This window comes from Dermacentor variabilis, chromosome 5 (genome assembly GCF_050947875.1).
Source record: "Dermacentor variabilis isolate Ectoservices chromosome 5, ASM5094787v1, whole genome shotgun sequence".
Taxonomy (NCBI): domain Eukaryota; kingdom Metazoa; phylum Arthropoda; class Arachnida; order Ixodida; family Ixodidae; genus Dermacentor; species Dermacentor variabilis.
In genome coordinates, this window is record NC_134572.1 from 192752861 (window position 1) to 192777619 (window position 24759).

A 24759-nucleotide genomic window follows, 5' to 3' on the forward strand; every position below is an offset into this window, starting at 1 on the left:
GCTTGCGGCGGTCTCAGACCGAAAAAAAAGAAAGATCTGGAATTTTAAGAGCCAGGACCGCTATACGATTATGAGGCACGCCGTAGTGGGGGACTCGGGATTAGTTTTGATCACCTGGGATCCTTTAAAATGCGCCTAAATTTAAATAAACGGGTGTTTTGCATTTCGCCCCCGTCGAAGTGCGTCCGCTGTACACGGCTGGGCGGTCTCGGTCCGGATTTCTTCATCATCGCCGTTCGCCTCAACGCTTCGGTGGGCTCCGCTTTTTATTATTTGCCTTAAATTAAACACCGCGCATTCGCAACAAAACGCCAGTGGTCCCACTTATCACCAGATGAGTAAGCGCCAATTCTCCATTGCGCATAGCGCCAGATTGTTCGCCGAGCACAGCTGTTCAGTTTCTGTTAAACTGTGGTAGAGAAGGACTCTGTGGGCAGTATCTTATAACGAGATCAAAAGAATGAAATTGCTATTGCAAAGGGCTGCTACCGTAGAATACTTCATGACAAAGAAAAGCGAACTGAGCTGCTCCATGCGCTTAAGATTTCTTGCAAAGCGATGCCATTTCTGAATAAGATAATGCAAGACGAACTTCGCTACTAAATGTCTTCGGTGCGGCTTTTAACAACGGATTAAGGCGAGCCTGAAGTGTTAGGTTCAGTTGAAACTAGCTGTAATTAGGCAATTGCCTTAGCAAGCAGTCGTTTAGAAGCGTCAGTAAGCCCAGCACTTATTCACGCTGCTCGTGGTTTCGACGCAGAAACGACGAGACTAGGTATTTTGGTTCTTAATTCGCAACTATTTACAATGTGTTAAAATGTTGCAATCACCGGTCCTGATATTCTTATCATGGTCGAAAAATGAAAAAAGAACTTTATAATTCGATTAAGAAAAGAAATAAAACGTGTTGGTGCAAAAACAAAATACAAGCACGATCATTTATTTATCATGTAAAACAAGCGGAGCGAAATACAGATAGTACAGAGGCGTCCGGTCATAAATGGTCCACCATTCACAATGCAAGAAGTTTGTTAAAAGCATCTTTGAAACGGCGTTAGTCTTCAGCGTCGGCTTCTCACGCTCCAGGGACACGTCGTCGCCGTTGATGTTGAAATTGTACGCAGTGACGATGTCCGAGGCGTCAAAGTGTTTCGCGCACACACGCGTATACTTCAATTCGAAATTAAAACCGCCACTTTCGTGCCGCGGTATGGCCCGCTTCCATTTCTCGCGCTGCTCCTTGTTATTAGGTAAACTGAACAACGACACCTTTTCGGTCGTGCCCTTGTAGCCGGAACGGCACCCAGGCACGCAACACGTGTTCGGCATCGTTGTCCCACCCCGCACTTAAACCAAACAGCCCAGCACTCGAAAAATAGCGCAGCACATGCACATAACGCACCTGATCACTCAGCTTGCCTCGCACTGCGCGCGCGTTTCGGTACGCGAACGATGCCCTCTGTGGCACAGTGGCGCCGCGTCGCGGCACCTTTGGGCAGCATATGAACCTCTCCCATAGCGTGACGGCGGAGTTTCGTGACCAGAAAAACATGGAAGGACTCTGGCTTTAGCCTATTTAGCCTTAGCTTTAGCCTGTACGGTTTTGGTTCGCCCACGAACCCAAACTTTTTGCAACGGCATGCTGCACGACTCACTCGTCAGCTAGGCTTAACCGATGCTGCCTCGCCAATAATCTGCAACCAAAATTGCAGTCTGCTGCTGAGCCAACGAAACACTTCGCAGTGGCTGTCAGCGGAGGGCACTTGGAGAGCAAAGGAACCACCTCGACAACGAAGGTTGCTGCACGGGTGGCACATGCAACACTCAAATGGCAGCAGTTTGGTTCGCGGTCGCCATGTTTTCGACATCACGCACTTGGATCAGTTGGAAAAATTTAACGAGGAACCATATGGTGCATGGAATTTGGTTGCTGTTCTAGATTAGTTCTGTGGAGTTGGTGGCACAGTGGGGTGGGGAAATATGAGTAATCGAGCAGGCTTTCTTTTTTCTCTGTGCCCATTTGTCTACTTTATGCGAAGACCACATGTTCTCGAATGTTAACCTTCCAACGTTTATAAATATAAACGGATGCAAACAACCCAGTTGCATGCTTTGAATCTCGAAGGCTGCTTGGTCTACATGTTTTGCACGTGTACTGCCTTTGAAAAATGCCGTTTGGTTATAGTAGGGTGCCGCTTATAGCGCAGACATTTGTGCCTATGGTGACTTGTGTTATAAGCTGTCTATGCTGTAGCATTTTTGTACTCTTTAATATGCGTAATGTAGGAAGTGCGTGCAATAGGTTGGCAGGATGTGACACCTGGACAGCAGGGCATTTCGATTTACAAAGAAAATCGCGATTTTGTTGTCCAGAGTTGTCTCTCAAAAAGTAAACACTAAAGGAAAATATCAAACTAGACTAAAACGTCAGGCTTTAGTGATAATCAATTCATCATTTGTTGCACATACACAGCTTCTGTAATGAGAAAATTACGAAAAAGAAAAAATCAGAGGGGCACCACCAGTTCTGAACTATGGCACCACTCATGTGACGACAGCGCTGGCAGATTCACAGAGAGTGGCACAGAGGGAGACCACGTCAACTTGTCCGTTTTGCAAGGGCTGTTCAAACTGAGGAGCAGCAGCGGGGCATTAGGTGGCAATTTCCAAAAGAAAAAGCTATATGTTTGTACACAGAAAACGACGACAGACATTTAGACGAATAATCCATCAATCTAGCTCCGCTTAAAATTTTCTTTTAATGTTCCTTTAAGCTGAATCTTTCGAGACGGACACATACCAGCTGGGCTAACAAGAACCTCGAATGATGCTGTGTGCCCTTATGGGACTCACCCACCGGCAGGGAGACATGGAACCCTGCCCTGCATGTCAGCTTATGTGGGCCCCAGCGAAAGACGCACCCGACAGCCGGGCGGCCGTGAAAAGGGCAGACGGTGTGCTGCAGGCGGGGCCGCGGGCCTCCTCCTCCTCCTCCCCCCGGGTTGGGCGCCTGGCACAAGAGGCTGGAAACAGGCGCCATTCAGAGGCCCCCCCTTCCTCATTGCAAAAGTTGGGCCTGCTCTCATGCATGCCAGGCCGACAAACAGGTTCTCTACTGTACGCATCAGGCTCACAGCATACACACACATGAAGCCAACAAACTGCACAGCTACTGCCAGTCGACGGAGCAAAACATTCTGCTCACTCTTAGTGCAGCCGTGCTTCCTACCCTGGCACATGCAAAACACTCTGAGTGCCTCGCATATGTGCACCCGACTAAGGCGTGCCCCTCACATGCGAGAGAAGTCCACTTGGATGGAGTGGTCCACAACCAAGTCTGAGGGACAGAGCGGGTTGATCTTGCAGGGGTCCCCTCCCAGCCGTTGCACAGCATCACGCATGGCAGCAAAGTCCACCACTGCTGGAACACCCCTGCGACAGCAACAAGAGCCTCGGTAAATGTGCGCCCATTTCCCACAAGCTACTTCACACTACAGACAACATTCCTTGATTGTGCAAGTTTAGGGGCGCACTAGTTGTGGAAGATTCAAGAAACATACACCCTGGCAGCTCTGGAAAGAACTTCTATGCATCCTGTGGTTCACTAACCACAAATACACAGTGCACCTAAGGCACAGTGCACCTACAACACCACTATATCTTTGTGTCCTGCTTTTGTGCGCTAAAAATCAGTGATGTAACCTAACTAGCTCCCCAATCTATTCTGGCCAACTCAACGAGTACAGCCATTGATACTACGCTGTTCTGTTATGCTGTGGCAGGTACGGTGACACACGAGGTTAGTGGAAAACAAAGAACACAAAACAGGTTCCCTGCCACAGCGCAACAGAACGATGAAGCCACACAAACTAGGCCCTTTTCAAACTCTGCTTGCTTGAATTGGTATTACAGCCATAGACTTATGTAGCTGTAAGATGACAATAAGTACCTCAGAGTACATTACCAGAAGGGAAGCAAGGCCATCACACAAGCCTAAGCACAAAATGAACTTTTCTTTTCAATAGGCTGCTTTAGGAACTCAATTGCCTGGCTAATGTGGCATGTAAACACCTGCTCCACTAACCTAGCTGTAGCTACTGCACCTGCGCAGTCAAGTTAAGGTGTCGGCAGTTTTGCATACTTCTCTTGGTGATCTCTCAGCTAATTGACATTTCGGGAGTATGTGAAGGGGTGCTGCAAGGCTCTAATTTTGTACAATGCATGTCACAGGACCTTGGCGTTAAAGATACTGTTGTTGTTTACAAGCGTATGCTTGCCAAGTAAGCCAGAAGTGTCTGGATTGAGGGAAACCCTCACACACTGTTGTGTCCCACACCACTGGCATTCATCATACTCCATGCCAGCACACTAGTGCTTAACACACTAGTCAGTATATTCTAAGCAGTACGATGTTGTTGTTGCAATGTAGGGAAGACACAGTTAACCTTCTAAGGACCATACATATCAATATGAGAAGGAAAAGTTTATTTTTCATCTAAACGTGCAAAATCCCCCTAGAATAAGCATTTTCATTGCATAAGAAAATGTATTTTATGGAAAATTTTCCAGCAATAATGAGGCAACACAAGGCAGAATACTAGAAACAAGCTTCGCCCTTAGCCACCTGCACTCTGTTTTGAACTTGCACAATCAGTTCTTACTGAGCGTAAAACAAAAGTGTACAACAGCATTCAATATGAGCTGCTACACTGTGCCCATGGTTGAAGGGTCTCCAAGACTGCATGCCAGTGCCGACATACCAAAACACTGGAGAAGTAAACATCATTCCGATTACTTGCATTTATGAAACCAATTCATCATATGTCAGCGCTGCCGTGTAGTCTTGGAGTGCCTTCAACCTATGGCACCATGTTGCAGTCATGTCGCACGCGAGTGTACATTGCACTTCCTCTACAATACCGGTGTGGTACCACTCAAGCCGAGGACCTTGCATTGGCCTTTCTCCTCTGACCAGGCTTTAAAAAAAATTTAGTCGTGCACCAGACTAAGTCTTCCCCCATCCTCAGATAACCCTCTAACCCAACAAATCAGACTTGCGGCCTGTCATTTGGTGTTGGCCGAAGACATTTATCCAGAAACTTCGTGCCCAACACCAAAACTCTGCAAGAAAACTTTTTTGTGTTGTGTTGCCTGTAGTTGTCCAAAGAGTGTTAACAAACGATGTGGCTGTGCACCACTGGCAGCCCGCAAATGCAGCCAGGAGTCTGTGATTATAGCACAAGGTTCTTCCAATGCATTTTTAGTTACAAAGGCAAACCTGCTGCTCATAAGCCACCGCTAGCTAAGCAGGTCACAACATTGCAACATGGTGACTGTGCTTGCCGAATTCTGCATCGCAAAGCCCCATCACCATTCCAAATTTCTTTCCTGATTGCCCTAGCAGCCTAACAGCAAATCACCCTATAATGAGAAAAGCAGATAGCTCTGCCATTTACCGAGAGCAACATTTCTGAAGTGCCACATGGGGGTTTTGTCTAAAAAGGTCAAGAAAATGACTTCAGAGTGCCTGAATTATCAAATGCCGTTTGACACTGGCCCCACCTGGGGCAATGCTGCAGCAGTCCTATAATTGGGGAGACGGTTTTCAGTGCATACTTGAGGTCGAGAGAAGGGGAAGGGAAGAGAAAAAAATGACAATAGCTAACCAGAAGTCACTTGATTCAACACCCACCATGTGACGTTTCACGGAGTGGGTGTTTTAAAACAGGCCCTTAAAATAAAGGAATGCGTAGAACGGATTGCCCTTCACATGGAGAGGCAACACAAGTGGCGAGGGCAGCCGTTGCTGCCAATGCAGGGGGTCATACCAGTGCTGTGCTTACATGGCACCATGATTGTACCTCAATAACTTCGTCAGTACGATTGCAAAATAAAGAGTACGAAATGTCCGCCCAGAGCAAGTTCATTGCAGTGCGTCCATCTATATAGTTTCGACAGAAAACAAGGATTTTTATTTCAGCTTATAATGGGAAAAGGATATATAACGGCACATTTTTCGCTTTTGTGCCTTTAATTCATTGAATGCATTGTGAACTGTTGTGATGCCTGACTTATTCCATTAGCAAAAGCTCATTGTACATTGTGGAATTAGCGCACAAGCAGTCTAAGGCAATGTTGTTGTGAGCTTCCCAATTAGCAGTGTGCAGAGGTCTCTCAAGGAAGCTTGAGATACCATCTGCACTTAACTTTATATATAGCTTTATATAATATACCAGTGGCCAAGATTGTAACATCAAGACAAAACAGCTTTTGACCGGAGGAGCAATGATTCATCGTATGAGAATTCAGCGTAATCATCATGGTAAGGGTCGAGTCAACGGCTGCACGAATACGAGACTGATCGACATCTTAGTTGCGTAGAGGTTTACATGCCAACCATAAGTTCAATGTTATTACTTACTTGCAGTATGGATTTCTGAAAAACAAATCAACAGAGCAGGCACTTTTAACAGTAAAAGAAAAAAATTATTAACAATACTGAAATGAAACAGTCTTGGTCTTTTTCTTAGATTTCCCAAAGGCATTCGATAGCGTTCATCACAACACCCTGCTACGCAAGCTTAACAGTTACGGCATACGTAGTATGGCATCTGACTCGCTAAAGAATTATTTAAATAACAGATTGCAGTATGGTTCAAGTTAATGGCATACCATCAGAGAAATTGGAAATTCAGCATGGTGTTCCTCAAGGATCAATATTAGGACAGTTATTGTCTTTAGTATACGTAAATGATATCGCTAGCATATCCGAATCGCCTAATCTGGTCATGTGCGCTGACGATACGAATATGTTCTTTTAATCCCACTCCTGGGTAGGAGGATCTATCCACCCCCGCATCCCAAGCTGACAAGAGAAGAGGCGGTGATCTTCCGAAAACTAGACCGGCACATTCCCGCACGGCACCCTGCTACACGCCATTGATACGTTTCGCCTACGACGCGTGGTATAGCCGGCGCGGATGCAACGGACGCTGGGGCTTCATTCAAAGCGGCGGACATTTTGGCCCGTTCAGCGCTGCCGTAACGCTTCCTGCCAAGCGCGTCCAGGCATGTTTCAATGCCACGTGTCTTTGTGTGTGTGTGTGTGAGTGTGTGTGCATGTTGGTGCCCACGCTTGTCAAAGCGTGGCAGCCGGGGAGAAGAGCTCCCCAACTGTGAAGCGAGGAGGTCTGACCGGCGCCGGCCCGGCGGATGCGTCACTTCTTGTCTCAACGTGCCTCTCAGCGTGTCCGTGCCCCGCCGTCAGGGGCGCCTCTCGAAAGCTGTTCCTTCTTGCCCTCGACTCCGAGAGTATAAAAGCAGCTGCCCCGGACGCCGAGAGAGGCTCCGATTTCTTCCGTCGAGTAACGTGCTCTCCCGTCTCTCCACTTCGGTCGACCTGACCGGCCGCTCTTTTGCAATGCTAGAATAAACAAGTTGTTCTGTTAGCAGTCGACTCATGCTTTGCCAGGACCTTCGGATACTTCCAGTTGTGCCCCAGGCCGCCAGGCCAACGCTACCCTTGGGGCTTGTGACCCATCTGCAACACCATGTATCCTATGAGCTATACTCACAAATGCGCCTTCTGCTCTACGCCCAATACCCTCTACCACACGGCATGTGAATGTCAACAAAACCCATCGACGCCGCCCATCGCCGGACCAACCGTCGAGCAGTGGGAGGCCCAGCCGACAAGCTCGAGCCCTGAAGACCAGCATCACATGGTGAGCAGGGCCAAGCTATCGGCTCAGGCCCACGGCATCCTGGACTAGGGACGCCACCCACCTCGGACGATTTTACCGTCGGCTCATTTCTACTAATAAAGTTTATTCCTCCTCCTCCCAGTCCTTGTCCAAAATGGAGGCTACGGCAAATGCATATTTAAGAAAGCTATTTAACCAGTTATTGATCAATAGGCTAAGCCTTAATTTATCAAAGACAAGCTACATTATTTTTCATCCTATTAATACAGTAGAAAGTATCACTCTGAAAATTTTCTATGTGCATACTGAATTAAAGCGTGTTTCAAACCAGAAATTTCTTGGTGTTTGGTTCAATGAGAATCTTTCTTGGAATTTTCACACCACAAAATTAATGTCTGATCTAAGTAAACCAGTAGGTTGTTTGTATAAGATATCTCATTTGTTGCCCCCCTGGTTAAAGATATCCATGTATTACGCACTTCTGTACTCAAGGTTATCATACTGTATCCTTGTTTGGGGAACTACGACGTCCAGAAATTACCTTAAGCTAATTTCAATTCAGAAACGTGCTTTGCGTACTGTTGAGGGGTTTCATGGCAGACCTTCAGATTTACCTACGTCACCGCTATTTCATAAACATGGCTGCAGCAAGCATGTGACGCCCCCTCGGGCATAATCTTTGTTAACCCGCCAGGCTCAGTTAGGCAACATTGGTCACCGCACCAATAAACACCGGCGAGCACTGCTGCTCGGCGGTCAGTCATCGTCCATCACCACCACGCTGCAGAATGTCCGTCTAACGGAGGGTGCCTCTAGCCCTCCCTTGTTCACGAACCCGGGCGGATTGTGACAATGGCATCCTTAAAGTAAAAGAAGTAATAATTTCAGTCTACTTAAGTACATACATCATCATCCATTTTTCTTTTCTTGACCAGATAATTCCAGCAGCCATTATGCTTTTCGGACGAAATGTAAGCTTGTTCCAATCACATGCACCAATTATGGCAAGCAAACACTAAGCTACCAGATTCCCACAGTAATAAATCAATTTCCCTTTGAAAGTGAATATTACCTTCCACAAAAAGTTTTAAATCTACAATTAAAAAATACCTATTGAAACATACGGAATTAGATATTTATTTAGTCGACAGACTTTGTATTTATTTCTATTTATTTTACTACCTTTCAACTGATTTTTCTATAACGCTGTTGTAAGCTTTGTGATATTGTTTCTGTGTTTTAGGACTGACATTATTATGTTTGTAAAAAAATTATGTATCTTTATACCACTCATACGATAAGTTGCGTATCCGATTTTTTTCTAGTACAAATTTGACGCATCTTAACTTACTGCGTCAAGCTTTTTACAACGCTTGAGAAATTCATTGTGAATTTGTTGTGAAGAGCTCGTGCACAATGCCAGCTATTCTACAGGTGACCAGGACCTTGTCAGGGTCTTGCCTTTTGTCTTGGCGCCCTCTTTTTGTTGAAAAGAAAATAAACTTTCACTTTCACTTTCAAACAGGGCACGCTCATCCAACAAGCTCAGACGAACACACCCTGCTCACTCTAGCACGAAAGCCCCTCCTGCAAGGCCTACTTGCTGAAGACCTCCCTCGCTGTAGCCACTGTGAGTTGTATCCTCCCAACACACTGCACATCATATGCATCCAAAACTACCCCCCTTACCCAAACCCTCATCACTCCCACCCATCTTTCCGCTGACCACCGTCCATGGCCGACGATTCCTTGCGGACTTTATTGGCCTAGTGCTGAAGCAAGCGATGCCCCTGGACCAAGGGCATCGATGCGTTTTCTTATAATGAAATAAAGCGATTTCTCTCTCTAAGCTAATCATGTTGTGCCAGTACCAATATATGTCAATCGATGTCATTTTGTATGTCATGTGGAGACCACAGAACTCGGAGTGTTGGCTCACAAACATGCTTGCGTATAAGTGAATTATCAACCGTGACATCAGTTCGCCTCTTGAGGTCCACACACTCGTGCCCTGCAGGTTTGATGTCGCACATGGTTGGCTCGAGCATCAAGTGCATTGACTGTGAGCTGTTCTGGTTGCTACTGTATTAGCTTGAGCGAATCATTTAGCTGGTTTGGTTGAGTCTGCAGTTGAGTCTGTCGCACATCTTTTTCTTATAGTTGAACCTTTCCACTTTTCATATGCTTCATCGCATAACCAACTCTACTGTGGCGAAGCAAACTTTATCCAGTGATGCTTCTAGTGCAAAGACTGCTCATGCTTGTGAGTCTAGCGAACATCTCGTTGGGACATTCTTATTCGTGCGGTCAATCATGTTAATAAAGTGATAAAGTTCCTGTGGTGTTTAAAACCAAATTAGGCACTTTAAGAAGCTGAACTATGCACTGTGTTTGTGTAATGGCTGCAACAATTAAATGATGATTAAATATGTCAAAAAAAATTATATTTAAGCTGCGACAGAAGCAGGCTGTTCTCATGTATTTCCAATGCACAGACAAGCACTGGTGGTGACTGGTATGCAGCTATACTTTTGCCAAAAAGAAAGTAGAACTCCAATTAGGAAAAAAAAATTGTATAGCCAGACTGCACATCAAAATAATAGGAATGTTCTCGGCCAGACTTCAAGATAAGTGCCGAGCATGTCAAGGCTTACATAAGACAAGCAGACTAGCATTTCACTTGGGCAGGAAGCACTAATATAATTATGTGGTCTGCAGTTCTTAGATGCTATCTGTAACAAGGAAAATTCCATTCACCTAGAAATGTGAGCTGAAGTAGTTTCAATGCTATTCTGCATAACCAGACAAGTCTAGCACGAAAATAGTAACATAATAGAATAATTAGAAGCAGCAAGTTCGTAATGTTACTCAACTGTGAATTATTAATTTGTATCGTCATACAGGCCGCCATTGGAATCTGAACCTGGCAACGTTTAACGTTAGAACGCTATCTAGTGAGGCGAGTCTAGCAGTGTTATTGGAGGAATTAGAGGGTAGTAAATGGGATATAATAGGGCTCAGTGAGGTTAGGAGGACAAAAGAAGCATATACAGTGCTAAAAAGCGGGCATGTACTGTGTTACCGGGGCTTAGCGGAGAGACGAGAACTAGGAGTCGGATTCCTAATTAATAAGGAAATAGCTGGTAACATACAGGAATTCTATAGCATTAACGAGAGGGTGGCAGGTCTTGTTGTGAAACTTAATAAGAGGTACAAATTGAAGGTGGTACAAGTCTATGCCCCTACATGCAGTCATGATGACGAGGAAGTCGAAAGCTTTTATGAAGACGTGGAATCGGCGATGGGTAAAGTCAAAACAAAATACACTATACTGATGGGCGACTTCAATGCCAGGGTAGGCAAGAAGCAGGCTGGAGACAAGTCAGTGGGGGAATATGGCATAGGCTCTAGGAATAGCAGAGGAGAATTATTAGTAGAGTTTGCAGAACAGAATAATATGCGGATAATGAACACCTTTTTCCGCAAGCGGGTTAGTCGAAAGTGGACGTGGAGGAGTCCGAATGGTGAGACTAGAAATGAAATCGACTTCATACTCAGCGCGAACCCTGGCATCATACAAGATGTAGACGTGCTCGGCAAGGTACGCTGCAGTGACCATAGGATGGTAAGAACTCGAATTAGCCTAGACTTGAGGAGGGAACGGAAGAAACTGGTACACAAGAAGCCAATCAATGAGTTAGCGGTAAGAGGGAAACTAGAGGAATTCCGGATCAAGCTACAGAACAGGTATTCGGCTTTAACTCAGGAAGAGGACCTTAGTGTTGAAGCAATGAACGACTATCTCATGGGAACCATTAAGGAGTGCGCAATAGAAGTCGGTGGTAACTCCGTTAGACAGGAAACCAGTAAGCTATCGCAGGAGACGAAAGATCTGATCAAGAAACGCCAATGTATGAAAGCCTCTAACCCTACAGCTAGAATAGAACTGGCAGAACTTTCTAAGTTAATCAACAAGCGTAAGACAGCGGACATCAGGAACTATAATATGGATAGAATTGAACAGGCTCTCAGGAACGGAGGAAGCCTAAAAACAGTGAAGAAGAAACTAGGAATAGGCAAGAATCAGATGTGTGCGTTAAGAGACAAAGCCGGCAATATCGTTACTAATAGGGATGAGATAGTTCAAGTGGCTGAGGTGTTCTATAGAGATTTATACAATATCAGTGGCACCCACGACGATAGTGGAAGAGAGAATAGCCTAGAGGAATTCGAAATCCCACAGGTAACGCCAGAAGAAGTAAAGAAAGCCTTAGGAGCTATGCAAAGGGGGAAGGCAGCTGGGGAGGATCAGGTAACAGCAGATTTGTTGAAGGATGGTGGTCAGATTGTTCTAGAGAAACTGGCCACCCTGTATACGCAATGCCTCATAACCTCGAGCGTACCGGAATCTTGGAAGAACGCTAACATAATCCTAATCCATAAGAAAGGGGACGCCAAAGACTTGAAAAATTACAGACCGATCAGCTTACTGTCCGTTGCCTACAAAGTATTTACTAAGGTAATCGCAAATAGAATCAGGAACACCTTAGACTTCTGTCAACCAAAGGACCAGGCAGGATTCCGTAAAGGCTACTCAACAATAGACCATATTCACACTATCAATCAAGTGATAGAGAAATGTGCAGAATATAACCAACCCTTATATATAGCTTTCATTGATTACGAGAAAGCGTTTGATTCAGTCGAAACCTCAGCAGTCATGGAGGCATTACGGAATCAGGGTGTAGATGAGCCATATGTAAAGATACTGGAAGATATCTATAGCGGCTCCACAGCCACCGTAGTCCTCCACAAAGAAAGCAACAAAATCCCTATAAAGAAAGGCGTCAGACAGGGAGATACGATATCTCCAATGCTATTCACAGCACGTTTACAGGAGGTATTCAGAGACCTGGATTGGGAAGAATTGGAGATAAAAGTTAATGGAGAATACCTTAGTAACTTGCGATTCGCTGATGATATTGCCTTACTTAGTAACTCAGGAGACCAATTGCAATGCATGCTCACTGACCTGGAGAGGCAAAGCAGAAGGGTGGGTCTGAAAATTAATCTGCAGAAAACTAAAGTAATGTTTAACAGGCTCGGAAGAGAACAGCAGTTTACGATAGGTAGCGAAGCACTGGAAGGGGTAAGGGAATACATCTGCTTAGGGCAGGTAGTGACCACGGATCCGGATCATGAGACTGAAATAACCAGAAGAATAAGAATGGGCTGGGGTGCGTTTGGCAGGCATTCTCAAATCATGAACAGCAGGTTGCCACTATCCCTCAAAAGGAAAGTGTATAACAGCTGTGTGTTACCAGTACTCACATATGGGGCAGAAACCTGGAGGCTTACGAAAAGGGTTCTGCTGAAATTGAGGACGACGCAACGAGCTATGGAAAGAAGAATGATGGGTGTGACGTTAAGGGATAAGAAAAGAGCAGATTGGGTGGGTAAACGACATCTTAGTTGAAATCAAGAAAAAGAAATGGGCATGGGCCGGACATGTAATGAGGAGGGAAGATAACCGATGGTCACTAAGGGGTACGGACTGGATTCCAAGGGAAGGGATGCGTAGCAGGGGGCGGCAGAAAGTTAGGTGGGCGGATGACATTAAGACGTTTGCAGGGACAACATGGCCACAATTAGTACATGACCGGGGTAGTTGGAGAAGTATGGGAGAGGCCTTTGCCCTGCAGTGGGCGTAACTAGGCTGATGATGATGATGATGATATCGGTAAGAACATGTAGGCGCAAAAATGGGAAAATCAAGGACTGCAGAAACGCAGGCATGGTTCAGACATACTGGTTTAAAATATGGAACACCGGATAAACTTTATCGCTTCATTAACGTGATAAACCACGCAAATAAGAATGTCCTAAACGAGATGTTCACTGGACTCGGTAGCAAGAGCAGGCTTTGCACCATCTGCACCATCAGCACAACTGCACGAAAGGAAACATCTGTATGTACACTCCGAACATTTGTACCCACTGTTTAGGCCCACGCGCACACGAAAAGGGTCCACCATAGCAACGATAAAGTCGTATGAACATACACAGCCAACACTGCGTGCTCAACTAATCACAAAACGAAGTTGAATGATGCCGACTGTTGGTGAAGCTTCTAATTCGCGTCTACCGAGCTGTTGTGATATTTCCAGTAGTTTCTTTTTGTTTGTTTTTACTTTCTTTTCCTCCCCGCTCAACCTGCTCTCTCGACCTCAAGTGCGCACCGAAAACGATCTTCCCTGCAACTGAGCCAGTCAGAAAAATTGTTGGTTTGAAAAGCTCGCTCGCCATGGCACACTATGTTTTGAAAACAGTTCAGTGCTAGAAAGGAAAGGAGCCCTGAAACACTTGTTGAACACAGCAAGAAAATGTGGGAAATCAGTAGATGAGGCTATTGTGAACATGCTGGCCAAATATTATTCAACTGCATGGCAGCAGGGAATATATTGTCACGTGGTAGTGACGGTCGAGGACACAGCAAGAAAACTGTGAATGGCAAAACTAACTTTATTGGGTGAATCTGTGACCACAAAAACAGGCTACACTCAAAGCTCAACGAAAGCGGCGAACACAGTCGGCAATTGGCAAAAATCCTATCTGCGGATCAAGCGCGTCGGCTTTGATACATCAGTCAGCGAAGGTTCCAGAGTAATCGCTGGTGCCCGCGCATCTTCCAGAAAGTTCTACACCATTCGCGTCACGCATACATGAAATCAGATTACACAAGGTTCAGTGACACCAAACAGTAAAAAGAACCATCGATAACATTCGAGGAACTTCCGATACATAGGCGCATCCTGTGTTGTGCGATAACATTTGTTAGAGGGTGAAAAGCGGTCACCCGGAAAAGACAAACAATTACACGTGTCAATATAATCTCCTGTCAAAACAGTGACAAACTGCTTGCTCTCTTTCTTGCAGCATTGTCAGCAGCTACGTCACAAACAGCCAACCAACCAGTATTGGCAATTTTCGTGATCGCAAGAATACTATTCTCGGTAATACTGTTATTTGTAATCTTGAGTTAAATAAATAGAAGATATATCTGTCTGCCATCTCAAAAAGAACATAAATGTATTTCACATTTACACTTCCGGTCTACACACAGCCGTGTGTGTATAGCCGTGTCCGCTGCGAGTAGCCTGCGAGTAGCCTGCAAGTAGCGAGATTGCACCGACGTGCTGCATAGTGTAGATAACGTGGCCGCTACGAAGTACCGCGACAAGCCCTCTGGCCACTGATAACCGTGTGCTCCGAATGGTTTCCGTGGAAGACATAACTACAGGGGAGCGTGGCGGCACAAGGCAGCCTGAGCGCCCATCTTGCATCACTTTCTCAATGTGCACACCTGAACATAGAACTAGCGTCGCAAAGAAAAAAAATAAACAAAAATGTCCAACTTTTAGACTGGGCCCTGTGTAGCTTCCAGCACACTAGAAAGGACAAAAAGAGAAATCTGCGCATCAGTGCAATCATACTTGAAGGATTCGAAAAATGGTTGCAGCCGGAGATTCATGAGGTGAGGTTCTTTAATAGCGAGGCCATTCTGTGATTAGTTAGACAAGTGTTTCAGAGCCCCATTATGAAGCTAAATGTGGAATTTGCGATTACAAGTTAGCTTCATAAAATTACACTTGGCTCCCATTAATTTGCCTTCTTGCTTAATTTGAACATACTGAAAAGTCCTGGCAAGAAACCAAACACTGTTACAAAATGAAAGCTCATCTAATTTGTGTGTTGCTTTGGTTAATACGAGCCCATTGGCACCACCTCACATGTGTAGCAGCTACAAAAGGTTGAAAACAAAAAAATTCAGCTGACCACGCCACTGCTTCTCTCTTCTGACGATTTTGTCAGCACCAACGACAGTGTTGAGGTCTGTGCACCACTGACCTACGGCATCACTGTCAGAAGCATGATGGCAGTCCAAAGCAGAGGCAACATTTAGACACGTTGGCGCCCTGGTGGTTAGTTCCACTTCAAGAGCAAGAAGCAACAAGGCATTACAAACTATGTACTTCAAGGAATTAAAAAGATTATTGGATTCGTTCACTTTGCTGCCATTTGTGAACTTGACTTTTCGGATAATTCAACTAAACCTCACTGTTCCACAGTGGTCAAATTAATGGGAGTCAACTGTATAACGAACCGGAAGGCTGTTCAAAAACCAAAAGGATGAAGCTTGGGTCAATTCACGTACGACCCATCATTCCCATGATGGCAGCCCAGACTGCCAGATTTTGATCTGGCTAAGACGCCATAATGAAACACTCCACATGAATACAGAGTGCTGGAATATGGTGACGTGCCGCATTCGTGTGAATGTGGCCTATTGCATGGCTCATTGAAACAGCCACCCATGCCACACCACCTCATGAACCACTCATCACATAAAACTGCTGAGCAGGCTAGGCATTAGTGATGTTTCCGTCACTGGTTTCTGCCAAAATTGAGACTGCATTAAATATTGTGTCCCTTTTCGCCCTTTGCCATATTGGACAGATGCAATTACGAGGTACTACTAGATTGAGTCACACGACAGACGAGTTCCTAAGTAGCATTACAACAAGCACACACTGATGTGGAAGAGCTCAACAGCAAAACATTAGGTCGAGCGAGACTGGAAGATTAGGCTTCCCTGATAACGAATTTGTCAATTGTAGCGAGAATGAAGCTTTCTTAAGTTAGAAAATGGCAAAAATCGAAAATCGGAGCAGCGTCACTGTTGTGGGCTGTGGTACCTCTAAAGTGATGTCAGCACTGGCTAATTCACAGACAGTGGCATACAGGGAGGCCACGTGGACATTACGTCAACTTGTCCGTTTTGGCTCAGGTGGTTTAAATTATCTATGCAACAAAATGGTATATAGTGGCACACAGAAAATGATGATAGACTTCTAGACGAATAACCTATCAATCTAGCTCGACTTAATATTTTCCCTTAGTGTACCTTTTAAGCAGCTCATTTCAAGATAAAACTTTACATGGTAACACTGGCACTCTTTGCATCTTTTCCATCAACCTTTCTCGATGCAATCCTTAAGAAGCTCAGAGGAACTTGGCAGCTCCTAGCGACACTGCCAGCATTGCTTAACAGGAGCAGACAGCTGTGAGAAGCACTACCATGAAACCCCAGAGTGGTGAGGGCTTCGTGACCTCTGCAGTTTGATGAAGGTCATGGCAAAACAGGTGCACGTTCAGTTAAAGAAGAACGTTTTCACAACAAATCGTGCCTCCCGTGGTCGATTCAATGGCAGCAGCACATTTGTTCAGTCATAGACAAATGTTAAATCACATACACACATAAGCAGTGATTCTCTGCAACTGAAATTCTTTGCTGTGCGAGACGCATTTATAGCCATGCTGAAAAGACCAACGCAGTGTGAATGAATCAAGCTCACTAGTGAAATCTTAGAAGCAATTGATATTCACAGAATGAGGGACAAATGCATCACTTGCCATTTGATGGCTTTTCAGAAAAGAAAAATTTTTTGCCTATCCGATTGCCCTAAAGTCAACAATGGTGTATTCGATGGTGCCGTTTTCAGTTCTACTGCTTATTGTTTGTTGTGGTTCATGCTTTTGGCCTCGAGATCTTATACATTTGGTGTGACCCTTTGACCTCTCCTTTTCATCCACGCATGCATTCTTTGGTTGTGTGTTTAAACGATGAGTCAAATGGAAATTAAACCTGTAGAAAGTTTGTGCTAGTCCATATCTCTGCCCTCTTGTCTGTATCGCACGTTATCTTCTTCCTATGCATTTTGAACCAACAAGATTTACTGAGCCACGCTTCACTCACGTAAAATCCTGGAGAAGCACCCGTGCTGGCTTGAAGGCTATCTCGACATCTTTACCCTGCAGAGACTGCCAGTCCAGTAGTGCCTCCACATCCCGCTTCTTGACTTGGAAGCCATCACAGTGGCGCACCGCAGACTCAAGCAGGACGCGCACCGCAAACGGCAAACGGCCTGCAATGGTTCCGTCCAGCATCAGCTTGGCTGCCCGTCAGACAACTCAAGGCACATGGTATTGACCAGGCAATTTTTTGTAATCCAAAGGCACTGCAAAGGGCTTCTCCGGTATCCAGAGCAACCAAGTTCAAGTATGCCACATGTCTTCCTTGTGATACTGCTGCTTGAAATTGAAGCTTTTCGAAACTTACTTCAGTTTGTTTTTTTTTTCACTAAAACCAGAAAATTGCTATGCACAATGTTCTAGCACTCAGCCCTCCTTTTACAGTAGAATGAGAGTAAGTTTGGCAAGTGAGAACAGATTAATTATACGTGATGCGCAAGAGGAGTTCCCTGTTACAAACATCTTTGTTGAAATAAATTCCATACAATGACAACGAACAAACCTTGAAATGCTTGTGATTGTGTATACATGTTGTGCAAATGTTTGCTGCCAGATTTAATAAAGTTATTGAGAAATTATCAACTGCTTTACTCACTTATTTCTATTTGTGCACCGGTACAGAGCAAAGCCTACCAGGTGAAACATAAGTTTTTTTTTTAAAATTCAATTATGGGGTTTTACTTGCCAAAACCACGATTTTGTAATGAGCCCCCCCCCCCCCCCCCCTACTATAGTAGGAGACTCCTGAAATTTGGACCACCTAGGGTTCTTTAACGGGCACCTAAATCTAAGTACACAGGCGTTTTCGCATTTCTCCCCCATAGAAATGCGGCCCCCATGGCCAGGATTCGATCCTGTGACCTTATGCTTAGCAACCTAACACCATAGCCACTAAGCAACCACGGCGGGTCAAAAGATAAGTTGATTGAATGGTGTCAGCAAATGATACCAATTAGGTATATGCTTTTCTCAGTCCCAAACAAGATGATGCCACTCTATGAGTATTGAGCACCACCGTATTTGTTTTTGTATGTCCATGGCACTGATCTGTTGTAAACGCTGATCTCAGAGACTATAAGGAGCATAGAAAGATGCACCACCGTGGTTCCGCTGACAAGCTTGTGGTGTAAATTGTGGTATAGGGTATATGCACTTTAATTATTTGCATCACTGTTTCTATACTTTACTGAAACAGATGCCAATATTATGCTTCAATTTCTTTCCAACTTCTGGGAATTTTTATTAAAAAAAGAACAATTGTATAAATAAAAAAGAGCTGTTCCAAATATTTGGCAGACCTTTTCGGTGCAGCAAGCCTAATCAAATTGGTTCAGTTCAGTAGATACCAAACAAAACAATATCTTCCCTCCCGCCAGTTCAGGTAGAAGCGTGTGAGGCAATGCTTGATCTTCAGGCCCTGTGCACTTAGTGTTAATTTATGTGCCCCTGTGTAGCACAGGTATCGGAAAGGCAATGTTACTTTGGCAGGCATACACGGCCTCACAATGCAGATATAGCAAGCCACGCCCCACTTGATTTAATTTATAAGATTTAACATCCAAAAGCAATGTGGGAACAGTGAGAGATGCCAATCTAGAGGCCTTAGATTTTTAGTTCTGGTGCTAAATAAACAGCTGTCTGAAATAAACGCCAGTTGGAGGTTGAGCGCCCGTCCTGCTGTATGTACGTTTTTCCATCCTCCTCCCTAACGGAGTTATACGAACACTGTTAACATGCACACAATGCCTGGTTCACCAGCATCCTTGCACTCCATCTCCATTTGAATGCAGCAACTGGGAAACTCAACATGCAACATCATACTCCAAATGCGACAGCCACTGAACCCCCACGAAGGCTTTGCTTGTACTTCGTATGACAACAGCTGAGAAACAAAGATGAGCAAGCAGACAGGGGCTCATCAGCAGTTCAAGTCCTGCGATAGCCCTGAGGGCACGAGATAGTGCAGGATAAGGGTAGATGCGCTTGTTTGTGCAGCATCTGTACGACCCCTACTCTCCATCCTATCATTTCTCAAACAGTGGAGAATTTAAGTCTATGCACATTTTATGTGCGTGGCAAATTTGATCCCATTCCACCACATGAACAATAGGAGATGGTGTTTTTAAAAAAAAACAAGCAACCTGAAATGAAGCTACAGAAGATGGTAGCAGAGACAACACATTCAAGTTTGTATCTCAGAAGTAACTACCGTGCGACCACCCCTGCGTCCTCGTGCTTAGCACGTGTAGTGTCCAGAAAGCAAATATAAACAACAGACTGACTACCTCTTTGTATTGTTTGATGGTTTGCACAGAACGCCTCACAGAAAGTGAAGGCCCCTGAATACAACTTTTCAATTTTAAAAGTTTTACAGCAGCTGCACATGCTCTGATAGTTTGCGTACTCCCACAACAACACTGAAAGGCTGCCCAACCTTTCAAGAGGGGAATTCACACACACAGTCCCCCAAAACTACTGCCATTTATGTGCTACATTTTACCTCTGCACTCATACAAATTTCCCAAGACCCGTAAGTAGCCAATACCACGCATAAAATAAACTAAGGATATTTCTTAAACGGCCCCTTTCGTGCTCTGCAACGTCATATGCAAACAATTTTTTTTGTCTGTAAACTATTACACAAGATTTTATGCCTATGACATGGTGATAACTGAGAGCATGCCTGCGGAGAGGCCTAGCTTAGGCATCAATATGAAATAGAAGTCATTTTTGTTAAAGGTTAACAGTAATGAAAGGAAAGAAATTAGGTGGAAGCATTACATCATGCAGGCAGCTCTTGCAAGCCAACCCTTCGCTTTTTTTCTCGGCCCCACATGTGATGCGCACTCGGAAAAAAGTGTTTGCTGTCTCGCAGGTTGCCATCGAAGTAAACTAATTAAGGTACTTTGCCAACCACTCCGTGCACATTTTCTCTTGGTGCACTTGTGCAACTTTGGCCGTTTCTTGTAACATATATGTTTATCTTTTACATTTAAATGTGCGAATGCAGATGCTATATGTTGCCACTGCAGCCACTGTCACTTCAGAAAAGTGTACTGACCATGGCCGTAAGAGACAATAAAACCTACTGCGACATGATCACTTGCTGGGAAAGCTTTCCCTGTTTTCAATTTTATCCTGTGATGCTCCTTCCTCGCTGCTTTCCTTTCGCCATGGCATCTTGGTATCAACAGTACAACAGGTGGGCAAGGCAAACAACAGAGGCGCCAAATGGCATTTATTCATATAGATTTCAACATGTAAAATGGGAAGGTGCATGCATTAAGCATGTGGCTTCCTGTCATGTGTATTTCATACTTCAAACAAACGTGATTTGACAGTCATGCCTGTGTTATATGCTTTGTTTAACGCACATCGTTAGAGCTGTTATTGCAATGCTACATTCACTATACTCAACGAAGTGCTGTTAAAATCTATGATGAACAATATAAGCTAGTGTCCAGTGCAGCCTCACCATCTGCCTTTCATTCTGGCTTATGAAGCGTTCTCTAGAAGTGTGTGGTGGTTTTACTACTACAGAGGAACTTGCTTCAGCTGCTGCCTGAGAATGTTCGCAATGTGTAGAATTCACATTCTGTATACTGTACATTAACATAAAAACTTGTTCGTTATTTATCTGGCCGTCATTCTGAGAGGTGCTAGAAGTGTTCCCAGACCTGAAATTCCCCAGGGAGGACATTTACATGGGGCTTAGGTGAAAAATAATGTGATAATATACGGAGCGAAGCCAGCATCACTATTAAACTGCCACATGAGAGTGACTTAAAGCACTGATGACAGTCAGTCATGACAACAACAGTTTGCTGTAAACACTTGCCTGAGTTTATTTTACTGCTGTTGTTGTTCAAAAATATGTTTGTCACAAGCAATTACATTGCACTTGCTGTCATTAATGAGGCGCACTGCTTAGCTATAGTAGCTAGAGGAGCAGGTGTGCCAATTGATTGTAGTTCACAACTTCTCCACATCAAGACGCAAAAATGGCAATGCAGTCAGTAGAATGGTGCTTCTGCACGTGTTGTCGTCTGTATGCAGGGAATGGCGTGGTGCACACAAGAGGTGTACTTGAGGATATTGCTGCCACAGATTACAACTATGATGTATGCTTCAAATGCCATTCTGAGAAGTGCAGGCGAAGCTGTATGGGTAATTCTGATATTGTCAGAAAACACAAAGTGCTAGAACTATTTTTCTAGCTTCAATGCAAGAACTTCACACTAAAGTTTTAAACGAGAAGGAAGGGGGTTAACCGAGGGGCCCGATTTTTTATTAATCATAGCATAAGAAGCCAACAAACAAAGACATTAAGGACAACATAGGGCAAATTACTTGTACTAATTGAATTAAAGAAACGATAAATTAATGGAAATGAAAGTGGATGAAAAAAACAACTCGCCGCAGGTGGGGAACGATCCCACATTTTCACATTACGTGCACGATGAACACGAAGAAAAGAACATGTCATCCCGACGACTGCTAGAATCTCTAATTATTCAATCGACGCCAGCTACGATGAACCGGACACCAGGGACTATGCCTGTCATTTACGCACATTCGTTACGTCCCGTGCTGGCTATATAAGTGACAACGATTTCCTGTCCAACTCAGTGAACGAGGAAAAACGTACGTGGTTCCGAAACGTCAGATTATTCATCAGACTTGGTCAGTGACCGTGATTGCCTTCATTTCCATGCCTGACCAGACGAACTTTCGTCGAACCCTTGATTACAAGACACTGAAGCAAGCAAAAAGCCCGCTGTTGATCCACGGCAGGCAGTTGCTTTGAAATCAGGAGTTTGACGAAATCTCGTCTGGCCGGGAAGTAACGGCACAATAGAAATTAAAACAGAATGTTGACTAAAATGGTGTTGTCTAAAAGATTTTTATAGACAACCCAAATTTTTTATTAACATTTTTTAGACAACCATATTTTGGTCGGTGTTGTTTTTATTTCTATTACGCAGGTAGTTGCTTTGCTATAAAACCCACTTTAACAATTGTTATAAAACATACCTCCCTCATTACAGCATATCAGAGGTCAACCAGGCAGCTGCTGGCAAATGCTTCTCCAGAACAGATAATTAGTTTGTACAATGGCAGTGGCGCGAGCACACTGATAACATTTGGTACCTCTTCCACGGGGATGTCCCAGCCAGACGGCTATCTTTTTCTGCACTCAAGAGTGATTGTAAATACTGCATTCACTTAGACGCATGTACATGGAATGGACTGAACGAGCAAGTGTTGAATTGACTCACCATAACGGGCATCCCCTAGGTCGGGAAGACTGTGATACCGGTATTCCTTGCCATCCACACCAAGAGTTCTCACGCAGTCACTGTACGGGTTCACTGCAAATACCATGACGTTCACAGCTAAGCGCTCCTGAATGCCACAAAATCAACCGAAACTAATGAATAAGTTGGCGCACTATGAACACCGCTGAACGTGCCGATCCTGCTGTTCTAGGGGCAGCGGAAACTCGCGGAAAACTCGCCTGCCACGAATTGGTTGGTTTAGTTCTTATCATTCAACGCTTTCTGAATTACGTTGCTTCCCACTAACGGCAACAAGGTAAAAGATATAGTAACGTTCCCGATCATTATAACAGATATGTGCCTAACACCAGACTGATCGTCAATAAACATGTCCATAAACACCTCGAGCCTCGTCAGCTGTTATCCTAACAGAACCATGCACGGTGGCATCCAATTCCACACTATTCCATCGTTCACGTTTATTTTATGCACAAGCCAGGGACCACTGCTCCAGGATAGGGCACTACGACGCACAGAACAGCACTATGGGCATACCACTTGCCATGACCGCAGACACGAAGCTCACGTAGCGCTGGTGGCAAAAACAACTCCACAGTCCGCACAGCTAGCAAGCCAGTCCACCGCACCAACCCTGATAAATGGAAAGAAGGAAAGTGCTGTCGCTAATCTTTCCTCTGCTAGAGTTGCGCCATTTCATCGCGTGACCAGACTTTTCTTGGGAACTTTCCTTTTAGAAACAACACGATCGTAAGAGTTTCAACAACTAATTTCAAGAAATCGGCCTCAGGAGTAGACAATATTTTCGACTTTTTGTTTCTTTATTGCTCTTTTTTGTTAAATTGAGGTCCTCGACCTCTAAACTCTGGAACTCGAGCGCCCTAAATAATAGAATAGCTTGGCTTATAGTGTCCAAATTTACGCTCGAGAGATGGTTGCCTCCGAATTACAAAAAAACAAATCTCGAAGGCTATGTTCTGCGAGCATAATCCGCCTTAAAAGTGGTGTACAAAACCCGAAGTCTGTGACGTGTTTTCGGCTCTTGCAATCGCTTCCACCGCAAGAAAGCATAAAGAACATAGCCTTTACAATCACTTTTCTTTTTTTTTCAGAGGGCTTCATAACAGGAGCGTGGATTTGGACAAATTTACGTTTTAGATGTTTTAGTGGGCAGAACGCTTGCTGAATGAAAGCGTAGAGAGCGCTGCGAGCAGTCCAAGTGTAATGGTAAAACCCACGACCTGCTTATGGTGGCTACCATAGACCTGCTGTACCATAGCCGCCTATATGCTGTACAAGGGGCGACATGCGCGTGCGGCGCTGCGCCAGCGCCGCTGATTTGCTTTTGCTTGTGTGGCTTTTTTTAGTTTTCCAAACCGCCGCCGCGAACAGTGGCGCTAGTGCTCACCCCCACCTACCCCAACCCCGTGGCCGGCTGCACGGACGGGCAGCAAGCTTTTTCAGCGAGAGCACGGAAGGACGCGAACGCACGCATGCGAAACAATCGATTAGCTGAGTGCTTGGTGATCTGCTGGTGTCGCTAGATCTTGATTACCAGATTCTATTTCAGTGACACTGTGATTCTCAGCCCCGTAGGCGCCGGCTTTCGCGTTTGCGACTTCTTCATGCACGATGGTTTACTTCTGCACACCGCTGTGAAAGTCGAGCGGCCGAGCATCAAGAGGAATTTCATTTCATGAGTTCCCCGTGACCGATATTAGAAACGAATGGTTGAAACCTGAACACAAAAAAAAAAATTGGCTGGGGCTTAGCTAAGGTTAAGCCTGGATATCTCGAAGCGAAAAGGTTCGGTGATGCTTATGTTTAGCTCATAGTTATGCTTTATGATTTAGCCTATGATTATTCTTACGGTTTAGCTTATTGTT

At 44.7% G+C, this 24759-nt stretch overlaps 1 protein-coding gene across 3 annotated transcripts in view; it reads right to left on the bottom strand.

The window, feature by feature from the left end:
- LOC142583417 (cytoplasmic aconitate hydratase-like) overlaps window positions 1-23660 on the bottom strand; it is a 244026-nt gene extending 220366 nt beyond the window's left edge. The window contains exons 1-5 of one of the 3 annotated variants that reach the window (XM_075693876.1): window positions 23411-23660; window positions 22856-22948; window positions 17521-17689; window positions 3295-3432; window positions 2922-3023 (exon numbers count right to left, since the gene is read on the bottom strand). In XM_075693876.1, the coding sequence (XP_075549991.1) occupies window positions 2922-3023; window positions 3295-3432; window positions 17521-17689; window positions 22856-22948; window positions 23411-23420 (512 nt within the window). In that variant the 5' untranslated portion in view covers window positions 23421-23660. The remainder of the gene's footprint in view (window positions 1-2921; window positions 3024-3294; window positions 3433-17520; window positions 17690-22855; window positions 22949-23410) is intronic. The other 2 variants (XM_075693874.1, XM_075693875.1) reach the window with 2 other exon arrangements.
- Window positions 23661-24759: the final 1099 nt, after the last annotated feature.